This window comes from Aptenodytes forsteri, unplaced genomic scaffold, assembly GCF_000699145.1.
Source record: "Aptenodytes forsteri isolate BGI_AS27 unplaced genomic scaffold, ASM69914v1 Scaffold212, whole genome shotgun sequence".
NCBI classification, from domain to species: Eukaryota; Metazoa; Chordata; class Aves; order Sphenisciformes; family Spheniscidae; genus Aptenodytes; species Aptenodytes forsteri.
In genome coordinates, this window is record NW_008795487.1 from 1,480,692 (window position 1) to 1,503,071 (window position 22,380).

General features: G+C 38.9%; 1 protein-coding gene across 1 annotated transcript in view; it reads right to left on the reverse strand.

Moving 5' to 3' along the window:
* Positions 1-22,380, reverse strand: part of OCA2 (OCA2 melanosomal transmembrane protein) — a 184,428-nt gene that overhangs the window by 115,619 nt on the left and 46,429 nt on the right. Inside the window, exons 9-13 of the mRNA XM_009281338.2 lie at positions 15,837-15,908; positions 14,890-14,955; positions 13,755-13,811; positions 12,593-12,717; positions 8,850-8,988 (exon numbers count right to left, since the gene is read on the reverse strand). Coding sequence (XP_009279613.1) covers positions 8,850-8,988; positions 12,593-12,717; positions 13,755-13,811; positions 14,890-14,955; positions 15,837-15,908 — 459 coding nt within the window. The remainder of the gene's footprint in view (positions 1-8,849; positions 8,989-12,592; positions 12,718-13,754; positions 13,812-14,889; positions 14,956-15,836; positions 15,909-22,380) is intronic.

Consider the following 22,380-nt stretch of genomic DNA (forward strand, 5'->3'; position numbering starts at 1 on the left):
ACACACTGTAGTGGATCGGGGTTAGCCGTTGGGCTGGGATTTTCTGAAGTAGTCGTGACTAGCCTGTCCAAAAGAAGTTGTCCATGAAGCTCCAAGGGGGATCACATCTAAGTACTCTGGTAGCAAGGAACTGTCTTACATTCACAGAGCAGAGGTTGTCTGAACTGGTGATCCCAGCACAACAGCTCTGTGACGCTTTGAAGAAAGCATGGTCCAAGCCCTGGATAGCTCAGGTTGTCCAAACTGAATTTTTAGAGCATCCACTGATTTTCCAGAGACTCTAGAATGTCATGGGACCTCTCTGTGCCACACCTCTATGTCTCTACAAGGATGACAGTGACCTGCCTTTTACCAAATACCTGTGTGCTACCTATAAACGCTTCTGTAATGCCAAGACAAATTGAAAACAGCTATATTGCCTCCTACTAAAATAATTTATGTGGAAATGTCCCAGCCGAAATGTCTCTGGTTCAAAAAAGGAAAAAAAAAAGTTTCTCCATTGTACCACAGGGCATAATAAAAAATACACGACACAAGAAACTGATTAAAGTCATAAAGAACTTTCGTAGCCAGATAAAGATTAGTGCTCTTTTGCAAAAAATCCATAGTTTGCAGACAGTTAAATAAATCTCAAACATAAATATGCAGACCTGGTATTAGAATTTGATCCTATGAAAAATATAGGTTTCAGCTTCATGAGCTAAAGAAAATCATCCTTAGTTGCTATTTAGTAGTAGATTCCTTACCTCTCCTACTCTCCAGCCACTAAAAGGTGAAACTGTATACCTGTTCATGCACTGGCCTTTTGTTATAACTCAGCTACTGCCATTTCTTTTATGAAAGTAGAAAGAAGACTCTTCAGGAATTGGAATAAGATTATTTTAAGAATCGGACAGAAAAATATGATACCACAAAGGAAAATAATATATTTTCATTCAGTTTGCCTACATAATAGGTCAGCCAGTCATATGTCTGGCATGTCTGCAAGACAGACTTTACAAGTCGATTTTTATAAATACTCAGAAAGATTGGCCTCTGGGCACCGAGTCAAGATTCAGAGCTACAGGAGACATTTCTATGAAGGATGAAATCAACATTCATAACTCTAGGAAATTTACAAATAGCAATGAGAAGAAAAAAAATAGTTGAAATTCTGCAAAGGCTCAATGTTTGTAAGACCTGCCCCCAAAGTATATAAAGTCCATATCCCCCATGTATATTTCCTTAATTACAGCCATTTAAAATTGACAATGAATCTAATTTATATATGGGCTGCCTCCAAAGAGAAAAATCAGAAAATTTTGGCCAGAAAAATCAGAATCCTTAAGAGCATGGTGAACGGGCCTTGGTTTGGAAATTGCTCAAGTATTGACAATGTGCCATTAAGCAGCTCAGGAAGTATGGAAAATAAGTACTCAGTTTTTGTATGGTCTCTAAAATGACCTAAGGAGAGGTAGGAAGCTGAAAGGAATTAAGCTGTAAAAACACTGAAGCTACAGCAGCTAAAATAGCAATGCCTAAACCTGACTGGAAAATATTTTATCCACTGAAAAACGGAATGACTGGGAAACAGCTAGTTGAGGAGCAATAAAGTAATTAGAGGTGGTCAGAATATACTCAATCTCGAATTACCAGAACGAGGAAAATTATTTTTGCATTCAACCTAGTCTTAAAAAGAGCAGTGGACCTGAAGCTTTTCTTAGGCTGGCAGCAATATGCCCATGTCACGAAGAAGGATGCCAGCTACCAGGCAGAGTATAGCAGCAGAAATTCTCCGCAGAGATACTCAGGCATAAAGCTAATTGCTAATGTAGGAAATAAAAAAGAGAAACAGGAACCCAAAGAATCCTTGGAAACTCTCGACTTTAAATATGAGATGTCTCCATCATATGTTAATGGAACTTGAATTTTAGGAAGTGGCTTATTGGAAAAAAACACAGATTTACAGTCACTTGCTTCTAGGTGTTGAATATCACACCAATTTCAGAGCAAACCAATTGTGCTTTGCTCCTGAAATGCCACAATGCAGAAGTTTCTCAAACAAAAAAAAAAGCACAAGAAATGTGCCGCTTGAAACCCACAAAACTAATTTCTCTATGAAAAGGAAAATCACATCACCCTAGAAGGCAAACTAAAATGCTGAGGTTAAGAAGGAGGTCTCAGGTCTGACTGATAGTTGAAAGGAATTTAAATGAGGTGGAGATCACAATACTCTTAAAAAACATCAGGATTAACACAGCTTCGTGACATAAGAGCTGACATAGATGAGCCTTAAAAGTGATTTGGAGACACCATCACAAGAGAAAAAAATTGTCTACTGGATTTTTTGGCATCCTATCCAGGAGCTTACCCAAACTTTTCAAAGACAGTAGCTGGGCTGAGATTCAGGATTTTGTTAAACTTCATAATATCACCCCATTGATCTTCCTTATCTCTGAGATCCCTGGGGAAAAAGAAAACATGCCGCTCTGCTGCGACTGCTGAATTCAACTGAAACAAATCGTCTTCTAACATGGAGCATGCTTATTTCAGGTAAGAGCTTGCATGACAGTATTGCCTGTGATAGTGCAAGGCTGGAATCAATTCTCTTCCTATCCCTCACTCATGGCTTTCCTCCCCATTTCCTCCTTGCATTGATCCAAAAGAGCCAGTGAGTGAAAATGAATCCTGACGATCGCTAGCCTTGGACAACTTGCACCCTGTAACCATGAGGAGGCTGAAGACTACCAAGTACACTCCTTTTTATGGCTGATACCAGATGGGCTCATGGTGAAAAACAGTTCACTGCCCACCCTGATGCTTTGGGCTGGGTGCTGAGCACCAGCCTCTCTGCAGCACACAGAATATGTTTCCAGGGAAGGAGCAGGCAGATTTCACACCTGACACTACTGACTAGTAGTCAACTGCCAGCCTCTGGAGAACTTTAAGAGACTAAAGGGTTTACATTGCACCACAGATAAGAACGATGCAGCAGAGGATACTGTCCTGGTTTCGGCTGGGATAGAGTTAATTTTCTTCATAATAGCTGGTACAGTGCTGTGTTTGGGATTTAGTAGAGAATTATGTGATAACACACTGATGTTTTAGTTGTTGCTAAGTAGTGCTTACACTAGTCAAGGACTTTTCAGCTTCTCATGCCCTGCCAGCGAGAACGTGGGAGGGGACACAGCCGGGACAGCTGACCCAAACTGGCCAAAGGGATATTCCATACCATGTGATATCATGCTCAGCAATAAAAAGCTGGGGGAAGAAAGAGGAAGGGGGGGGACATTCAGAGTGATGGCGTTTGTCTTCCCAAGTCACCGTTACGCGTGATGGAGCCCTGCTGTCCTGGAGATGGCTGAACACCTGCCTGCCGATGGGAAGCAGTGAATGAATTCCTTGGTTTTGCTTTCTTGCGTGTGCAGCTTTTGCTTTACCTATTAAACTGTCTTTATCTCAACCCACCAGTTGTCTTACGTTTACTGTTCCAGTTCTCTCCCCCATCCCACTGGGGGAGAGTGAGCGAGCGGCTGGGTGGTGCTTAGTTGCCGGCTGGGGTTAAACCACAACAGATACCAAGATGGTGGCACAGTTACTTCATCTGTTGCTCCTGCTCCCTTTCCCACATCCTAGAAAGGGCATGCAACATCTCCACAGAACCTACATTCATACCCTGTGTGGCTGTGGATAACATATTTTATACCTGCTGAGTCCTCTGCACTGCTGGGGCCAGGATTCAGCATTGTAAAAACACACTAAAGTGCTCCACATGTCTGCTGCATACAACAACGTCATTTTCATGAAGATTTTCTTTTTCTTGCACAATAGACTGAAATAGAATTGACATGCACAGTAGGCAAGAAATACTTTTCTTCCAGGAGATTTCAGTCCATCAGATAAATACAATACATGTTTCAAATGTCCCTTACTTGAGGCTATGCTGATTGTGTTAAATTTCTCCCATTCCCCAGTTGACAGAAAATCTGAAGATTTTGTTTTAGCAAGACAACAGCCTAAAGGTTCCACTGCCTACAGTTCCAGAGCTGAAACAGAGTGGGCATCTTTCCTTGGTTTATAGTTTTAAATGCAAAGTCAAATATATTAATTTCATATTAGGAGGAAGTATCATACAGTTTTCCTAAAATACTAATTTTCTGTCATCCTGATTTTTTTTTTTTTTTACTGCTTTTTGAGGTGTGAAATTAACTTCTAGTAACTCAGACCTTTCCAGAGGAAACCTGCCATTTTAGAGCAAAGAGAAAGCAAAAATTATAGCTAGGCGCAGCAATTCAGGGAGCAGCAAATATTGTGCTTCTAGACAGAATGCCCTTTACTTAATATTTTAAAATTAATAAAATGAGGAAGAGCAAGAGTAATTTATTATTTCTACACTGGTTTAAACATCCCTTCTGGTTGAGTGACTGAGATCTACGTTGTCTCAGGATGAACTGCTCATGACGTCGCTGAGCCAGAAAACACTGATGGTCTAACACAGTTACATGAAAATAATGCTTATCTGAGACACTGACAAACCTGCTTTTTTGTCTTGCACTATACTCTTTAATGATTACTACATGCAGAGATGGGAAAAAATCTGAAATCAGCCATAAACCCATAAATTTTGTTTCATATACCTTACCTAGGATTTCATTTTTTTCTTGAGAAAAGGAATCAATGAAACATTGACAGAAAGGGCAGGACTTTTACAAATTGATTAAAAGTTTTAACAACCTTGTATGCAGGAAACTCAACAAAAATAGCTTAGTAAACTATGGGAATCCATTTCACAATCTGCCAGTGCTTGAAATACCTTTATAAATTCATATAAATTAATTTCTCTCTTCCATTTTTCAGAATTATCTACTTCTATTCATAAATTTTTGGTATCACATTTTTTCATGAAATATAACCAACTAATATTGCATCATGCCAAATTTCAGCATGAAGGCTGAAAGTTTCCAAAAGGCAGAACAGGGGAACCTGATGGCTGTCCATTTTCCAAGGAATTCCTGTTAAATGGCAGGAATAACGCTGAGTGGGATGCTGAAAACCCAAAATCCTCAGCAAACATCAGATTAATAGTACAACCTTTATCACACACTAACAAAGACAGTAAATAAGAGGATATAATCCAGTGGCTAGCACATGCTAAAAATGCCTTTGCTCTTATCATTACCTCTTAGACAGATTAAAGCTAGATACACTAATGCACACTATATTCACACCATTGTTTTGCTCTGGAGACCTATTCACCATCCATTCTCTAAAGATCTTGTAATGACAGCCTAAACTTAGAGCACAAGCAGCTTCTGATTTCAAAGGCGTGACTGTAGATACTTGTGAAGTTCCCAAATATAGAGGACTTAACGTTCAACCTTTCTGAAAGCAAAGACCATTTCGAACTGGTTCATGCCCTATTGTGCATATAAAAATGGAGTTCCCAAAGTCCAAAGCACATATCTCTTCAAGATAAAAATATAATTTTGCTAACAATGGCCACTCAGTAGCAGTACTCTGCAGGTAATAAAAGATTTTAAAAAGTTTTGTATTCACTGAATGAGTTTTCCATTTGCTCTTAATGAAAACTCTTCTTTTCCTTGCCTAATATCACAACATAAATGCTATTTTGTGAGACTTCTTCCAACTCCAACTAAGAACAAGCAAGAGTACAACAAATCTTCCTCCCCTATTATGCAAATGTTCCACTGATTCCAGGCATGATGGTAGGGAAAATGTCAGTATTATAAATTAACCACCGCTACAAAGAAAAAATCCTTTTGGCATCCATTTGCATCTCAAGACAAATAAACAGACTTATCCCGACATTTTAATGAGTAAACTGTAACAAAAAGCTTATTTATACAAACATACTTTAAATAAAATAGTCTTAATATGACATGAGTTTTCCCCAGAACCTAGGGAGAAAAATCTCTCCAGCGCTACAGTAAACAAAGAGTAAAGCATTTCTAATGCTATAGCCCAATAACAGCACCCAAAGTAACAAGGCTGCACTTCATTTTGTATTGATTTAAAATCCAAGGTTTCCTAAGAAAGTGTAAACTTGCATAATATCTTGCTAGGCTGCTTTTAGAGGTTGGTGTACAACAGTAAAAGTTCAGGAAGATTGGTAAAATTATCCTCCTGATGGCACCTAATAATATAGAAAAACCAATCATCTACATAGTGCAATACACTATGTAGTATTAATGCCTCCTACAGGGGCATTTGTCCAAGTACTCCTGTACTTACTATGCAAAAATAACACTGAAGAAGAAGTGCAAGAGGATGAAAAGGGGAATTTCAATGACAATATCAAGGAGAAAAATTTCCTAGAATGGCAAAAACATGGCCATAATGCTAAAAAGAAGTAAAAACCCAGATATTTTCTGTAGAAAACATCATAATAGACACTATAAAGATACTGCATGAAGGCCTGTTTCCAAAATGCCATTGTTGCAGAACTTTTACCTCTGAAACACTTTTAAAAAAAAAAGAATAAATTTTACTTGGTACAAATATAGCAGACATCCCACGCGTTTTAGAGGCAGATTTGGGGTTGATCATATAACCCTTCCTCACAGCAGCCTTTGCTAGAAGTAGTTTCAGGAACAAGATAACAATGACTAAGTTTCCTCTTCTGAATAAAAGAGAGCATGCTGGAGCAGGTGGACAAAATTACTATCGAGCTGTTAGTTCAACAGCACAGACTGTAAGAGGCCAGATGGTCCAGCTCCCTCCCTGCCCTCACCCCTGGCTTTACCCTGTTACTCCTGCCAGCACTCTCCCAGGCAAATCTCCTTTACAGGGGGTGAGCCCTAAGCAGTGAGGACATAAGCCAGTCCATGCCACTCAGCCTCAGAGCCAAGGATAGGTCTTTGACCCTCTTTTATTTATGTATATATAGATATAACAAATGAGAGTGCAGGAAAGAAGCAGCACAAGTCCCATGGTCCTGTGTTGAATCTGATCTATTTTATTACGTCCTTATTTCTGTGATGCAACAAAAGATCTGAAAACAATCCAGAGTGAAAACATTTGGAAAGTTTTTGTGCTTGTTTCAAATACAGAATTTGCTATAATGTCACGTTTGCATAGGTATTTATACATCTCAGTCCTCCTAAAATTATCAGTATCTCATTCAAGAGAAATGTAAAATTGTTTCCTTTCAATGTGATTGCTTAATTGCTTCCCATGTTTATAGCCACTTCTAAAGGTTCTACAGAGATGGTGAGTTTCTGGGTATTTAAGAAAATGACCTCCCTGGCAGGTGCTAATTATTCTCTTTTAGAAAAGAAGTTTTAAATATTTGCACAGATTTCGTATTTAAAATGTAAAATTTAGCTATCAAATCCTCAGCCAGAAATATTACAGAGTCTCCAAAGTCAGCATCCAAACAAACTAATTGCAGCACATTTCAAATATTTTGAAGGCATACATTCAATTTATTAAATACTATGAATTTTCAAAGACATTTTCCAACCTGGACTGTACTTAATTAATTTGAGTGTATTCAGTTAATTAGAAGAGATCCTTTTCTGGTGCAGGAATAGAAACATAATTGACTCCAAATTAAAAAAACCTAGAATTTTATACTACAATTCCCTCATCCCACTTGCACAGGTATTTTCACACTAGCCCATACACCACATTGAATTCCTTTAAATTTATTTATTTTGGAGGTTTATGTTACCTGGCCAAAACAGAAAACACATGCCTGGTGTCCCTACAGATGTGCTGCTTGTTGGTGGCAGTGCAGGGGTGGAAGGAGAGCAGAGCTGCCCCATCCCAGGAGGGGCTGCCCCCTTGCATCCCAAGCAGGGGTGCCTGCCGCCCCCAGCGCACCAGAGACGGGTGACACACCAAGGGATACCGGGGAGCATAGTGTCAGAGGCAGAAGTGGGACTTGATGCCCTCCTGTTCACGTGGGCGGGGATAGCTGAAAGCATGGAAAACTCACGCAAACGCCAGCTCCATGCAGAAGCTGAAGGCTGCAAACGTGAACACCCTCCAGCAGTGGCTCTGCCCGTCCACAGGGCGAGAGGGCCATGTGGGTGGGTGGAAATGGTGGGACCGGGACAGTCCCGCTGGCAGGTGTCTGGAGTCCTGCAGTCCCACCCAGCACCAGCCACCGTAGCCTTCCCTTTGGCACCAGTCACCCAGCAAAATGAAACAACAGAAGAGCCCAGTGTTGGAAGCTAAAATCTGTCATTGCAGCCTGGGGATACTGACGTTGGAAGGAGGTGGGAGCCAGCTGAGGCCTGTGCTGCATGGCAGGAGCCCCCGCTCTCCTCTCACCCCCCACATTCCCTTGGGCTGCGGCTGAAGGACAAAGTCTCTGCCCGCAGCCGAGTCGTGTATGACATGGGTCTACAGGGGCAACGCAGCCTCTCATATTGTGGGGTTTTGCGTGTGGACAATTATTTCTGATTTGAAATTTCTGAAAAGGAATCAAATTGTCTCAATATATTTAACTTTTGAGAGAAAACCTATTCTGAAAAAAAGGTTTGAATTTTCATCTTCATTTTCACATTTTTCTTTTTTTCCAACTTGCTGCCCTCTCTTTACAGCCCTCCATCGTTTTTCTTCCTTCTCCACTTTGCCATTGACAAGGAAATCCCACCACCACAAAAAAAAAAAAAGGAAGCCAGTATTCTCAGTCCCTATCAAAAAGTTTATTCTTCATCACAATTTTGTCCCTAAAAAATCACTCTGTTCTGTCTGATAGTCCTACTAAGAAAGAAATAGCGTGGCAGAAAAAGTAGATTGTGTTCTTGTTTATATGGCTGTCTGGGGGAAGAGAAGGTTCAACATGGCATAAGTCAACATCGGTACTTAATTTTAGTAGCCAAACAGCTTGCAGTACATACCTTCTTTCTCAGTTCCTGCTTTGAAACAATAATCACATTTGGAGGATCCCCAACAGCTGTGGCAGCCCCCCCAATATTTGTGAAGATTACTTCTGCAATCAGGACATGCCTAGGATCGAGATTAAGTACTTCGCAGAGCCTGCGGTATAAAGAGAATGAAATTAACCTCTTACCCTATGACTAAATTACCTTAAATCTTAAAATCGATAAAATTTACAAAATACAGTCATTTCACTGAAAAATTGCAGGATTTTAAATGTAATATTTTTGTGTGTGCATGTTGTTTAAGTTTTAATTGTGCTACATGATAAGTGCTACAGTAATTATAGCAATATAAATGTAAAAATGTTAGATTTTTTTACATTTATAATGCAATAATTAATGGTTACAAAACTGATGCATTTTAAAAAGCATTTCATTAAAAGTAATCAACTATTACAAGAGTTGGACTACACAGAAAATAGCATCTCAAATTTTCAGCGTCATACAACTTCTTAAACCATCATCCCCAGGCTACACTGACCTATGGAAAACTATTCTGGGCAATCACAGGCTCTGCAATCAGCATCTGCTATTGACTTTCTTGTGGGGAGCAGTGGTAGAGGATTGTGCAGGCAACCTATTAGCCATGAATCATCTATTAGAGACCTCAGCTTTCAGCCTAGGTTTATCCGGTTTATTCTGTTCCTATTTTTCCCCTTCTCTAAAGCTTGATCACGAGTATTTCTATTTGTAATGCAACAAGAGTAGAAAATACACATTCCTCATTATTAAAAAAAAATCTCAAAATGTTTTTAGCAGTTCAAAAGTATTTAATGCTTCTTTAGTAAGATGTTTCTTTAATAAAAGAAAAATGCTTCTTTAATAAGAAGCTTCTTAAAGTGCTCTGGCAAATACTGGGATTGACTCAGTAACCTCATGATCCATTTCAACTCAGAGCCCACTTACACACAGTAATCTTCACACAGATTACTTCAACTTGCACAAATTACATTTACGCACAGATCCGCACAATCCTCTCATTTCTGAAGTACATGTTTGACTTCAAACTTGGGCTGTGGTATTAAAGGCTGAAAGTTAAAGTCACGCCTAAGCACTTTGGAATAAGGAATGACTGCTTTCCTGCTCACGGCTTATCAAAACGTTGCTCCAGTGTGTAAAGATGGAGGCCACGCTTAAATTATTGCCCCCTCTACCTAATACGGGATGGGGGGAAGAGCGGGCAGCAAGAATGCTTTCTCAGGATTGCTTTCGCTGTAGTGCTGTCACAGGTTTCCCTGAAGGAAGAGCTGAGCTTTACTGTTCAGTCTAAGTCTATATTATTAAAACCTATATTTCAAAGAGAAAAGAGTGTATTGCACAAAAGCTTAACTTGATACACTTATGCTGTCACCGAGTGTCAATTTAAAACTCAGAAAAAACAGTCAGATGACACATATGTCAGCCCATAAAAACTCCAGAACAAAATAACTGCGCAAAAATACACTATTTCCCCAACAGCATAAAATTATGCAGTTAAAGGGTACTTTGTAGTTCAGCTGGCCCAATTGTATCAATTGTGGTACGAGACCACAACTGTAATTCTAACTTCATCACTCCTTGATTTCCAAATGTTTCAAAACATAACCTTAACTTTTCTTTAGTAGTTCTTTCTTTTTGATGGGTCTCATGATAGCTTGCAGAAAGAACCTCTGACATACGCCAAGAAAGGCCAAGCCCAAAGTATAAAACCATCAGAATGTGTTAGCTATACGGTAGGATCAAACTTCTTCAGTTTATTTACCCTGGTTATATAATTCCCCATGTGAAAAACCATTAGCCTTTTCCAGTTCCCAATAACAAAGTGTCTTGAAAATAAACTATAGCCAAAAAGGGGTAGCTATTAACTTTTTTTTGTCGGCTTACTACAAAATGCAGAGTGAAACAAGTATCACGTTTTACGCCTTATTAACGGAAATATAAAGCCTTATATTCCTAGAGTCAGTAGGATTTTCTGCAAGCTTTATCTCCATGGCAATGACAGCGCAGTGCAACATAGTGAAGGTGTACACAAGGGCTGAAGACAATGGCAGTAAGATAAAAACAAAAAATGACCCCCAGCCTGAAGCTTTTAGAAATAGGCAATTATTTGGTTTTACTAGGTGAGATAAAATTTTATTTTACCTTTGATAGTGATTCAAATACGAATTTTTGTTTCCCGCATGCTGTTTCCCCTTCTTCAGTGTTACAAACTCATCTAGTATAAAACTGAAGTATTTATATACATTTAGCACAAAACTCCAGTACTTAAAGGGTGGCTACAAAGACAAAGGCTCCCTCTTCACAAGGAGCCACATGGAGAAGACAAGGGGCAACAAGTACAAGTTGCACTGGGAGAGATTTCATCTCAACATAAGAAAAGGTTTTTTTATGGTGAGAACAATTAACCACCAGAACAACCTCCCCAGGGACATGGTAAAGTCCCCATCGCTGGAGGTTCTCAAGACATGACTGAACAGGGTGCTAGGCAATCTCATCTAGGCTCCCTTTCCTATGAAAGGTTGGACCAGATGGTCTTTCAAGGTCCCTTCCAACCTGGGCTATTCTATGATTCTTTGAAAATGGAATAAATGCTACAGTAGCTCTGCCTGTGAACAGTAGTTCATGATGCACTGACGTCTGGATTTCACTCCATTCCCAATTATAGTTAATTCAAAATATTCTGCAACACAGCTAAAGAAAACCTGGTATTTAATAGTTCCAGTGTTGCTTACTGATAGAGGTGAAATTATTGACTGGAGTAAGGCAAAGTGATCTTTTTAAAATATAATTGGACAGAAGACAAATGGAGCTTTCATTCACCAGCTGTTTCCCAATCTAGAATAAATTCCACTTGCAAAATTGGTTTTTACTACTTTACACTACATTTTAAAGTGGGAGCATATCTTAATAGAATTTTGTGTACTTTAATGTGATAACGACTGCAAGCATTATATCACTCAGGATCACTTCAAAAACACACTAGATCTTTCTGAAACTGAACTGGATTAACCAGATTTCCCTGCCCAGACACAGGTTAAATTCAGGTTAAACAGTAATTTCTAATCACACATTGATTAAATGTAGTTGCAAATCACATGTTATTAATTTATAGAAATCTGAAGTAATTAAATTCACTGTTCTCTATTAAAAGTTCCAAATATCTAATCTCAAATTGTGGAATTAACCAGTGGCTGTACCAGTGTCATGATAACCAGCATGAAGAAAATTCAGTCTCATATTCTGAAACAAAGCTTTTAGTTGAAATCTGGAGATTTTTTTAATTTATTTGTCACTAGTATTAGAAGGGATAACAACTTCACTAAAACATAAATTACTATCTAAAATTGTATGTAAATATTAGCCAGTAAAGGACAAGGCAGATTTAATTAAAAAATTCTCCCTGCTTACAGGAGAAAAATTTCATCTACTAGGGAGCATTTGGTGCAATATGCTATTGCAGTTCAGATAGAGAGACAAACCAGAATAGTTAGCTGCCAAGGCAGTATAACAGGCTTCAGATATGTGCTCGCTATTAACACAAAGGGAAAAGGCAACCAATCCCTTTGAAAACGTTAGCTCTTTACCCTACTACAATAGGAGTATTTGAAGTTTTGATTTCCATATAGATGATCAAAAAAAGTCCAAACAAGCATTTTGCCCACATGTCTACTGCTGATTGCTGGGTATAAAAGACCAAGTCCAAAACCATAACAATAAAGTACCTTATGGTTACTGGAGTAAAGAGCAGCATAGTGGTAACGTTGTCCAAAAATGCAGAAAGAATTGCAGCAATGAGGCACAGAAGCGTAATCATGGCCCACACCTTGCCTCTAGAGAATCGATAAGCCTAATAAAACCAAACAAACAGAAACAAAATTAAGGGACTAGATCACTCCAGCTTAGTTTTCAAAAAATGATAGCTAAAACAACTTCACCAAAGATGAGGCAACAGTGAGCTCAGAGCATTTACTACTCCATGCACCTCCAACAGCACCCTCTCCAATATTAATAAATTTAGCAAGAAAACATTTCGTGGCAGTGGGCAAACATTTCCATCATGCAGAGGAAGAAACAAGTCTGAAGAGACACCATGCTCCACTACCAGGCATGAAGGGGGTCTGTGGCAGGAGCAGGGCTGAGCCCCCATCTTCTGCCTGCAAGCCCAGGTGGACTAACGTGGTTCAGCCCTCCCACCCCCTCCACATGCTGGGACACCTTCCCCATCCTCAGAGCAGCACTGCCGGGGCTACACAGTCTGGGCATCTATGTAGGCAGGGGCTGTGTCCACCCATGTTTTGTTTAGGGGTTCTGTGCTCAAAGCAGTCCTCCTTGTCACTTTTGTTCTCTTTCTTTCCACCCTTCTCAAGAAAATTAAGCTTTGCAGCAGGTGAAGGAGTCCCTCACCATGGATAATACTTGCTTCACAAACAATCCACCAGAATTACCCTTTTCACGTAATCTTTGGTTCTGCTACTGTGCAAAGGTCTGTGGCCATTTTTCATGTGTGATCACAAAGCCTGGCTTTACGATACGGTTCCCATATTTCCTCTCTCCCACTGCCAGGCATAAATACAGATTCCAGTTACAGTGGAATTGCAGTCCTGGGGAAGTCAGTGGAATAACTCTAGCTTTATATTGTCCATATGCTTGTGTACCCTACTCAGGGCCTTTACCTTTCTTCCGTAGAAACAGAATTGCCTTAAGGGCTTCCTTTCATCCCTAAGAGATTTTTCAAAATTACAAGTTGACCACTGTCATTTCTAATGTGGTAAGTAAATACTGCCCTAAGAAAGGTTCTTCAAAGATAGTGCTTGGTGTAACAGATCTGATTAAACACCAACTTGATTAATCCAATAATAATTAAGAGTACCAAAACAAGCCTACCTTTACTGCACAGTAGTCAAAGAATCCAGTCTCTGAAAATATGGCCACCAAAACCATCTACCAAAAGATGAAGAAAAAGAGAATACCTTGCAACTGAATTATTACACAAAAACAGAGAGATATAGTTTGTGATCCTGACAAAAGTCCTTCTTATCTGACACAGCTCTGAGAACCTGATCACCTTCATATTAGGATATCCACTACAGCTGCCAGATATCTCTTGTTAATGCATCGTATGGTGAAATTTAGTTCTCAACCAGTCTGTAAATGTCATACTAGTCTGGTTGAATCTTATTTGTAGTGACTAAGTGGGTATCATACATTAAGTACTCAATGTATCTTCCTTACATCATTAATCAAGAAAAGCCAGTAAGCGTGTTTGCTTTCTGCAGTACTGCTCTACAGAGTGCAGAAGATAGCGGCTCCAAGAATTACTTGCATTTTCCCACATTTCTGGGAGGTTTTCTGTCCTTCCATCTTTGCTCCCAACAGATTTTTTTTGCTTTCTTTTTCTGTGGCGAAGGCGGGGAGCAGGGAGCAGTGTCAGGAAATAAGAAAAGCTCAGAATGGCAACAGATAATTGTAATTTTGTCTCTGTATATTGTATATCTTGTGTTAGAGTTTAATAGCACTTGGACAACTCTTTTTACCATAAATAGCTCTGGGAAAAGAGATTAAAATAATATATGACTATAATCTAATCAGATATTTCTCCTCCATTTCTGGTTTGCTTTTTTTTGGCTCCAAACATAGCACTGACTAAGACAAAGAAAACCACATTTCCAGCAGAGTGTATTTGAGGAAGGTTTTGAGTAAACAAACTTAACAAGACAAATGAGAGTGATAATAATTGGCACTTAAACAGGTCTTTCCCATTTATAGACCTCCAGGATGTTTTTAGTATGTTATCAACACGATTTTACAGATTTAAAAAAAAAATAGAAAAGGATCAACTTTTTCAAAAGGCTCCTTCAGAGGTCTGATCATCCTCCTTTTTGATAAATCCCTTAAGGCCCACGTTTTCATCATAACGTGTCTCAGTAAAGTACAATCAACAAAATGTTTAAAAGGGAAACATGTCTATATTGAATGTGATTGTTTAGCACATTTAGAGCAAAAGATACATTTTAGTTACCATTCCAAACAGCAGCGCCAGTGTCTCATAATCAATCCACTCCACCACTTTGACCATACTTGGCCTCTGCAATCAAAAAATACAATTACCAGTGAATGCCACAAAACACCTAACTTGTGATTAGCTATGAAATATAAACTCCACTTAATTGATGAACCATTTAATTAAGCTATGATGGAAATTAATAAGTGTTCCTACAAGGTACACAAAAAGGACTCTATTATTACCATTATTACTGTTATGATTACTACTATTGTTATTATTATTACTAATTCAAAGTACTGATGGCATCCTAAGTGGGTCATTATCAAAAGCCTACATTAGGCTATTGGTTTATCTAGTTGTTCCTTATGTAGCATTACAGAAATAAAAGATAACCGAATTGTATGGTACACCCCAGTTTCCTTTTTGGTAAGAGAACAAAAGCATACCGCTTCACCTGTGAACAAACTGGAGGGAATTTAAGGGAACGTAGCAATGATGCGGTGACCAGTTATGAGAAAAACAGAGAAAATCCATCAGAGGTTTCACTAAATATCAACTAAGAGTAAGCAGGGGGAAAACAAAAGGATTGGAAGGTGTAAGCATGAGGTGTAATTATTTAGGGTAGTATAAGGCAATGTATTTCCATTTAGGTTTGCTTGGTAACCTAACATTACTGAAAATAACAGTGTTAAAGTAACTCTAAATTAAGCTGAAAATGGTTGTACTCAGCTTCCTGCAAATCAGAACAAAATAGCATCGACTGACTTTTTTCTACTCTCCTTGTCTACAGCCTAGGCTGCCTTGTTTTCCCCAAGATGCTTCCCCATCCCAGTATCTGCCCTACCATCTCCCTCTCTTAAAAAACACTGCTCTGTCATGTGCCCAATCACAACAGGGCAAACACAGAAACTTAGGATATCATACCCAGAAACAAAGTGAGCACGTACAGTTTGATAACTTACCTCCCCAACAGTAGCTAAGGCAGCTAAAGCTGCCAAAGAGCCCAGCATCGCTGCAAGGGTCCTGTGAACAATCTGCAACAAAGGGTAAGAATTGACCAGAGACTCCTCTAAACATCTCCTTACTATTAAAAAGGAGGAGGGAAAAGGACAAAAAATTCCTGTAGTTGACTCTTTTCTTGGTTTTTCTGGTGTTTTTTTCCATATTTCACCCCACCTCCCTTCAAAAAGACCTGACCAGAGAATGGCGGATTACTTTGCCTCACTATGGGACGTTATTAAAAAAAAAAAAAAAAAAAAAAGCCATGCCTGTGCAAAACCCTGCTAGGAAGTCTCAGCTCTGATCTCAAGGCAGAAAAGGGACTTCAGCACCAGTTTCTTATATTTGCCAACGGGTGACCCCAAAAGGAAAGCAATTCATCTTCCCTGACTTAAGGATCAAAAAGCCTAGTCCTGTTGGCTTCCCTTCACAGCCCATGGAAAGAAGATGCATACCCAGGAGGTGATCCACCTCATTCTTTATAGGTACTTGTTCATCTCCTGTCTACAAAGCAAGCAAATAGCTCAGACCTTGGGCAGATGCATCCTACACATACACAGACATACTAGACTTTGAGTTTCCAGGTCCAGTTTGTGGACTGGGGCACAGATAGATCTGTCAAGCCTGTGCATCTGCTTTCTGTCTCACACACACACAGTTTTCTTCCTTCATAAGGTGTTTTTTTTACATCAGCATTTTCTCTACAAAGTGTTTTGGCTTCAGGAAAGCCATATACTTCAGCTAAAATCTGCTGGACGCCTTTGCCGCAGTCTCCTCAGTTCCTCAAAAGCCGCTTTCACCAGTGTATAGACTAACCCAGCCTTGAACGGTGCTTCTCCTCCATCTCAAATGTTTCTCTAGCATACAAGCAATGCATCTGAAAATAGCATCCAAACCTCTGACCACAACACAGACATTCATTTAATACTGCAACAATTACTACAGTATATGGACATTTGTCCACGTCTATGTATCTAATGAATAAATTGCACTTAAAATTCTCAAGGAGAAAGTATAAAAGCAAGCATGCCCTGAGAATGTGCTTTTTCCTCCAAGTGCTCATTTGTGGTTATTTAATCCACCATGTCTGGAAGATCACAGATTGTGTAAAATAACTCAGTTAAAGTAAGAATATAATTAATGAAAATCACACTACAAAAGACCGAATCTAATTAACAGCATTTACTATTAATGTGTTTAAATATTATTCAGACACAAGTCAGAATTATTTCTGAGAAAGAAATAAGGCAGTCTAGAAATATTTCATTTGCTGTTAATTTCATAAGAAATATTTTGCTGATAAGAAACAATAGTATATGGACATCTCAAGGCCCTCCTGCCTGCTTGTAAAGGAAAAGAAAAAAGGAAAGATTTGGCTTTGTTTTTTCTCCTTGAACATAAATTTTTAACAGTAATGGTAAACAACTAAGCAATTTACCAAATTACTAGAAAAATAAATATATAAATGACTAGTTTAGGAGTCAAAAGAAAAATCTGTCTCATTCTCCTATGTTTTTCTTCAAAATGCACTGGAGAATAACCTATTCATAGTGATAAAGCAGGAGATCAGACCAAGGTTTTTATGTCCTAATGACCTAAAAGTACATAGCACAGATTACAGCTCCCACCAGCTCCCACAGAAATGTGTGTGGTAAGTCACTGTTTCGTCTTTGCTTTCCAGTTTCAGAGCTTTGATATCAACGCACACATATGGCCCTTCTGATTCTGCAAAGGTGGGGAGCACTGGATGACGTTCGATAGTTCTTGTGGCTGACGATGGGGTGCAGCAATCAGGTCTTACAGTTCTCTCCAATAAAAGACACGAAGCAGAGTTGTCAGCCAGAGAAGGAGATCAGCTTCTTACTAGGGCAAAATAAGTTCAAGGGTAAGCTACTGGGGAATCCTCAGCCGTCCTCAGACTGGAGGCTTTCTCCTCATCTAATCACCACCCACGTTAGATAGCTCTTTTGCAGTTCTCAGAAAGATATCATGGTTTTTCTGAGATTTGATTGGCTTTAGATTTTTTGTGTATTTCCACATAAGCATTTTTGCTGTCACCATTGTATACTTAATTGCATACATTGGGTTGACTGCATTTTTATTTTCCAAGAGTTTGCTGTCACCTATGTGTGAAATTTGCTTTAATTTCTGTAGAGAGATGGGAAAAATTCCTGTACAAATGGAGTCATCTGTCAGTTCCTTCATTCTGGTGATTTTTCAAGAAGGATATACAAAAGTATATCCTGAAGAATGAACAAAGATTGTTCTGGTACAAAGCTCTATTTCAAAAAACGTGTCAAATGTACAACTCTTCATTCCAGCAAACTACCAAGTGGAAGTGGTACAGTAACATAAAGCCTAGAATGCACACTTATGTAAACTCTGAGACATGTAAATATTCAGAAGTTGAGATTTGGGGAGGTTTAGGAAAGAATGGATTACTGTTTAGTTTTCTTTTCACATAAATCAAACCCCAAACAAATAATATATCTGTAAAGGTATTTTTAAAAGCTTACAAATGGAGAAATTAAGAGATACAGGTTATAAGTTGTGACACTCTGAACCACAGTTCCATTTAATGCACATTTGGAGGGCAGTATATTAGGTAAAATTCCATTATTATTCTTTTGGAAAATAGTACAGACCTGATCCAAACCCTTTCGAAGCCTGGAAGGAAGATGAAAATCATTTCAGGATGAATCTCAGACTGTATCCATAAACAAAAGCTCGGGTACAGAATTGAAGGAGCTCAGAAATAAATTAACACAGAGATTAAACCCCAGGAAAGCTGAGAGATTTGGTGGACTTTTGACTCTAAAGACATTTTGAAAGATGAAGTGAGAAATCATCTGTACTCATCTGATGCTTCTCGTGCTGAGAAAGTGCCTACCTTTGTGCATTCTCTAGTGAGCAAAGACAATTATAACGAAAGAATCTCGATTCATAATGAGTTTCTCTTTCAAATAGGAATTACCTGTAAGATCATAAATTTGGGCTGGCTGTATCAGCCTGACTGGGTAGAGTTTTCTGGCTGTATCGCCTGACTGGGTAGAGTTTTCATTTTACAAGCTAGGAATGGAAGCAGAAGGAAATGGTGGGCCAAAAGTTACTTCAGCATCAAGGGCAACTGAACTCAGGTAGTAAGTCCAGGGCTACAACCCTAAGCACTGGTCAATCCAGCCACTGTAAGTAGACTTCTGGTATCAGAGATAACCAGTTATGGCCTGCTGAAGCAACTCAGAGATTTATTTCCATTTCCACCCTCTTGCACATAAATACCTCCTCACATGCTCCCATCATCTCTGGCCCTTCTCATTCTGTCAAAGCCACATGCCAAAGTGACCTCTTATTTTCTTCTCACTCATTTCTTCCATCCCACAATTGGATCCCCACATTTCAATGATTCAGTCAGCTTCAGCACACTCTGTAAAATGCACTTATTATAAAAGTTCCTTGCCTCATTTCCTGGAAAGGTTTCGTAAAAAAACAAGCAATGGCCATTGAGACAAAAAAGGCAGAACAGACAAGGAAGATACAAAGGTTTTCGTCTATCAGTTTGCATGCTAGAGCTCCCCACCTCCCAACCCAACTGCAAACCTTATAATCTCTTCACAGAAGGGGCATCTTCACCATCATCATCTTTATTTTTGTCTGACGAATGCCTAGCAGTGCTGACTTAATGAAGCAGCAAAGGATGGTGCTTGCCTTTTACAAAGGGACAGTTGTCTCAATACAGACTGCTACTGAAAACAATGCAGCCCGGATTTCACTCTTTACAATGCACGACTGGGTTGTAGAGCTCACTGATACAGGACATCACTAGGCTGAGAGCTGAAAAGATTTCAAAAAGGGGAATGGATATTTACAGAATTTCATATAAGTAATGAAAACACCCAAAGCTGCAACAATGGAGGCTATTAAAAATAACATCAACAAAATAGGTGTGGTGATAGCAACATCATAGGGTCATGCTATAGGGTCAATTCGGAACGGGCAAAGATTAGGAAAGACTTCTATAGCGATTTTTTTTTGTAATTATCTGTAGAAAGTTTGTCTCATGATTGCCTGCTGTGTGATAAACACAATGAGCTGAATGCTGGTTCTGTATGATAGTTTCCATACTCTTAATTCAGGAGTTAATTTTAAGGTAAGAAATAAAAGCAACCCAAATCATTTACGCCACAAGTCTTTGTGCTTGATAATAATTAAAAATATGCATTTCCAGAGCTATAATGCAAACTGGATTTAGACAACCTAGACCTTCTCCAGATTTAAATTTCTCTATCTATCTGAAAGTGCTTTGGAATGTTTGCACAGAGTTCATCAAATCTTTTGGTAGACTGCAACAGCATTATAAAATTGATTCAAAATTCCAAACACTTTATCTTGTACAGTGCTCCAAGAGGTAAAAGAAAATTATTTAGAAGCTGTAAAGGAAGGTCAGTGGAGCCAGCCATATTTACTTGATTTTCTTCACACTTGCTCTTGCTTAAAGAGACCGTCTAACCACTACCAGTTAGTGAAAGCGTAGCTACATACCTCCCCTTCAGCTGGCGATGGCAGCTAATGCTTTACCTCCTCCCCCTCCTCCCCTCGGTTTGCTCCCTACATGAGCTCTGCAGAAGCAGTTCTGCAGCTTCTTCAGCTGCGGGGCACTCTTCCCAGCACACGGGGACCCCTTGCAGGGGATGTGTCTCAACAGCTAGTGCAAAATGAATGATAACGGAAAATTAATTGCCTTAGAATTACTTAGTTAAGCAATAGCAAGTAAATTCTGTGGGGATTTTAATGAAGCAAAAGGGAGTTGCTTGACATAGTTTAGAAAGTATGACTTATACTGATGCAGTATTCAGGGATGGACTAAAGCAGCCCTTGAGGCAAGCACGTAGGGGAACAGCTGCTGAAAGATGATGCGCATCAAAGATCCCAAAGTGACTACAAGCATCACAAAAATCAGGGACAGCAAGAACAGCTATTTTTATCTTCGTCTGCAGATTAGGACACTATCTATATGTATTCTATACATGCAGACATGCAAATCATAAAAGAAGACTGCGCTAGGTTAAATTTTTAGAAAATCTTATTATTAATCTCATTTTTGTAAGTCAAAATATGTCAAAACCACATCACTGTACATAAGTATGCCTTGCTTGAAGAAAAAAAAACCTGGACCAACAGCTTACTCATTTTCACAAGAATTCAATGGTGATTCAGTATAATAGTACTACCATATGCATGAAATATGTGCACAAGATCAGTTAAGAGCACAGCCTGGAGGGGTCTGTGGACTTGGAAACATTAGCTGCATATTTTAGTACTAACATGCATTCTTATTAATTGCACAATAAATGTCCGACCCCTGTAACTTTGTGAAAATAACATTCCATACACATTCAATAAGCTTTTTACAGGCAAATTCCCAACCCTAAAAGACTTGGTTTTTTTTAAATAGAAACATTAGATTCTATAGCAAACTCTGTAACTCCTGAAGAACATCTACACAACCCCAAGGTAAGAAAGCACCCATCTATGAAATTCTGCTATAATACCTGCTTTCACTCAGATAGTGTGCCAAATTACTTGTTCGGATTCAGTGTCAACAGAGAAAGTCATGGTTAATGCCTGTGTTAGTTCACTTTTATTCCTATGGTATGGTATTCCTATGGTATTGACTGAATAGGCTAAGAAATACAAGGTAGGGATATCTTGGGAGTTTTGTCTAGAAAGATAGCCCTGAAATTCTATGATTAAGTAATTACATTAAGTTTTACCAGCTGACATCAATTCTGTCTACATGTAAAACAGTGTGTGTGTGTGGGGGGGAGAGAGAGAGAGAGAGAGAGAGAGACTTACAGAGATCAAATTATTTTCTGTGAATATATTATCTGATTAATTCATTCCCCTCTTTTATATAGAAAATCTATAAGGCGATTCTAGATTCTGCAAAGGTATTTGTTACTCCATAGCTCTATCAAAAGCTTTGAATGAACATGTGCACAATTTGCAATCTTTTCACTGTCTGTGAGCTTTCTTCCTCAGCGATATCACTGCTTGCTGTTTGTAGAGAAAACTGGACGGGCTAAAGCTTCATGTCGATATGGAACATTGAATTAACTGGTTCAAAGTAGCCCTCGAATGATGCAAGGATAAACATGTCCTTACTATATGAGATGAACAAGACTATTGAAACTTTTATATTTTCATGCCTTGGAAACTTGGGGGAAAAGCAAAGCTGGAGAAAAGAGTGTAGAGCCAGGAAGGAAGGAGGGAAACAGCATTTGTACAGATGCTAGCAAGAGGATCCAGAAGAAGGTTTGTTCCTGTATGACAAGGGTTGAAATGACTGCTTGACTTCTAAGTTGAGTCTGGTTTTGAAATAATAACCTCTCACTTCAGAATATTGCTAATGAGAACTAGAGATAAAAATGTATAGTGTCATACCTAGTAAATATTTCTATCGGATTCATACAAAAAAAAAATCTGCCATATCAATAACATTACAGCCAC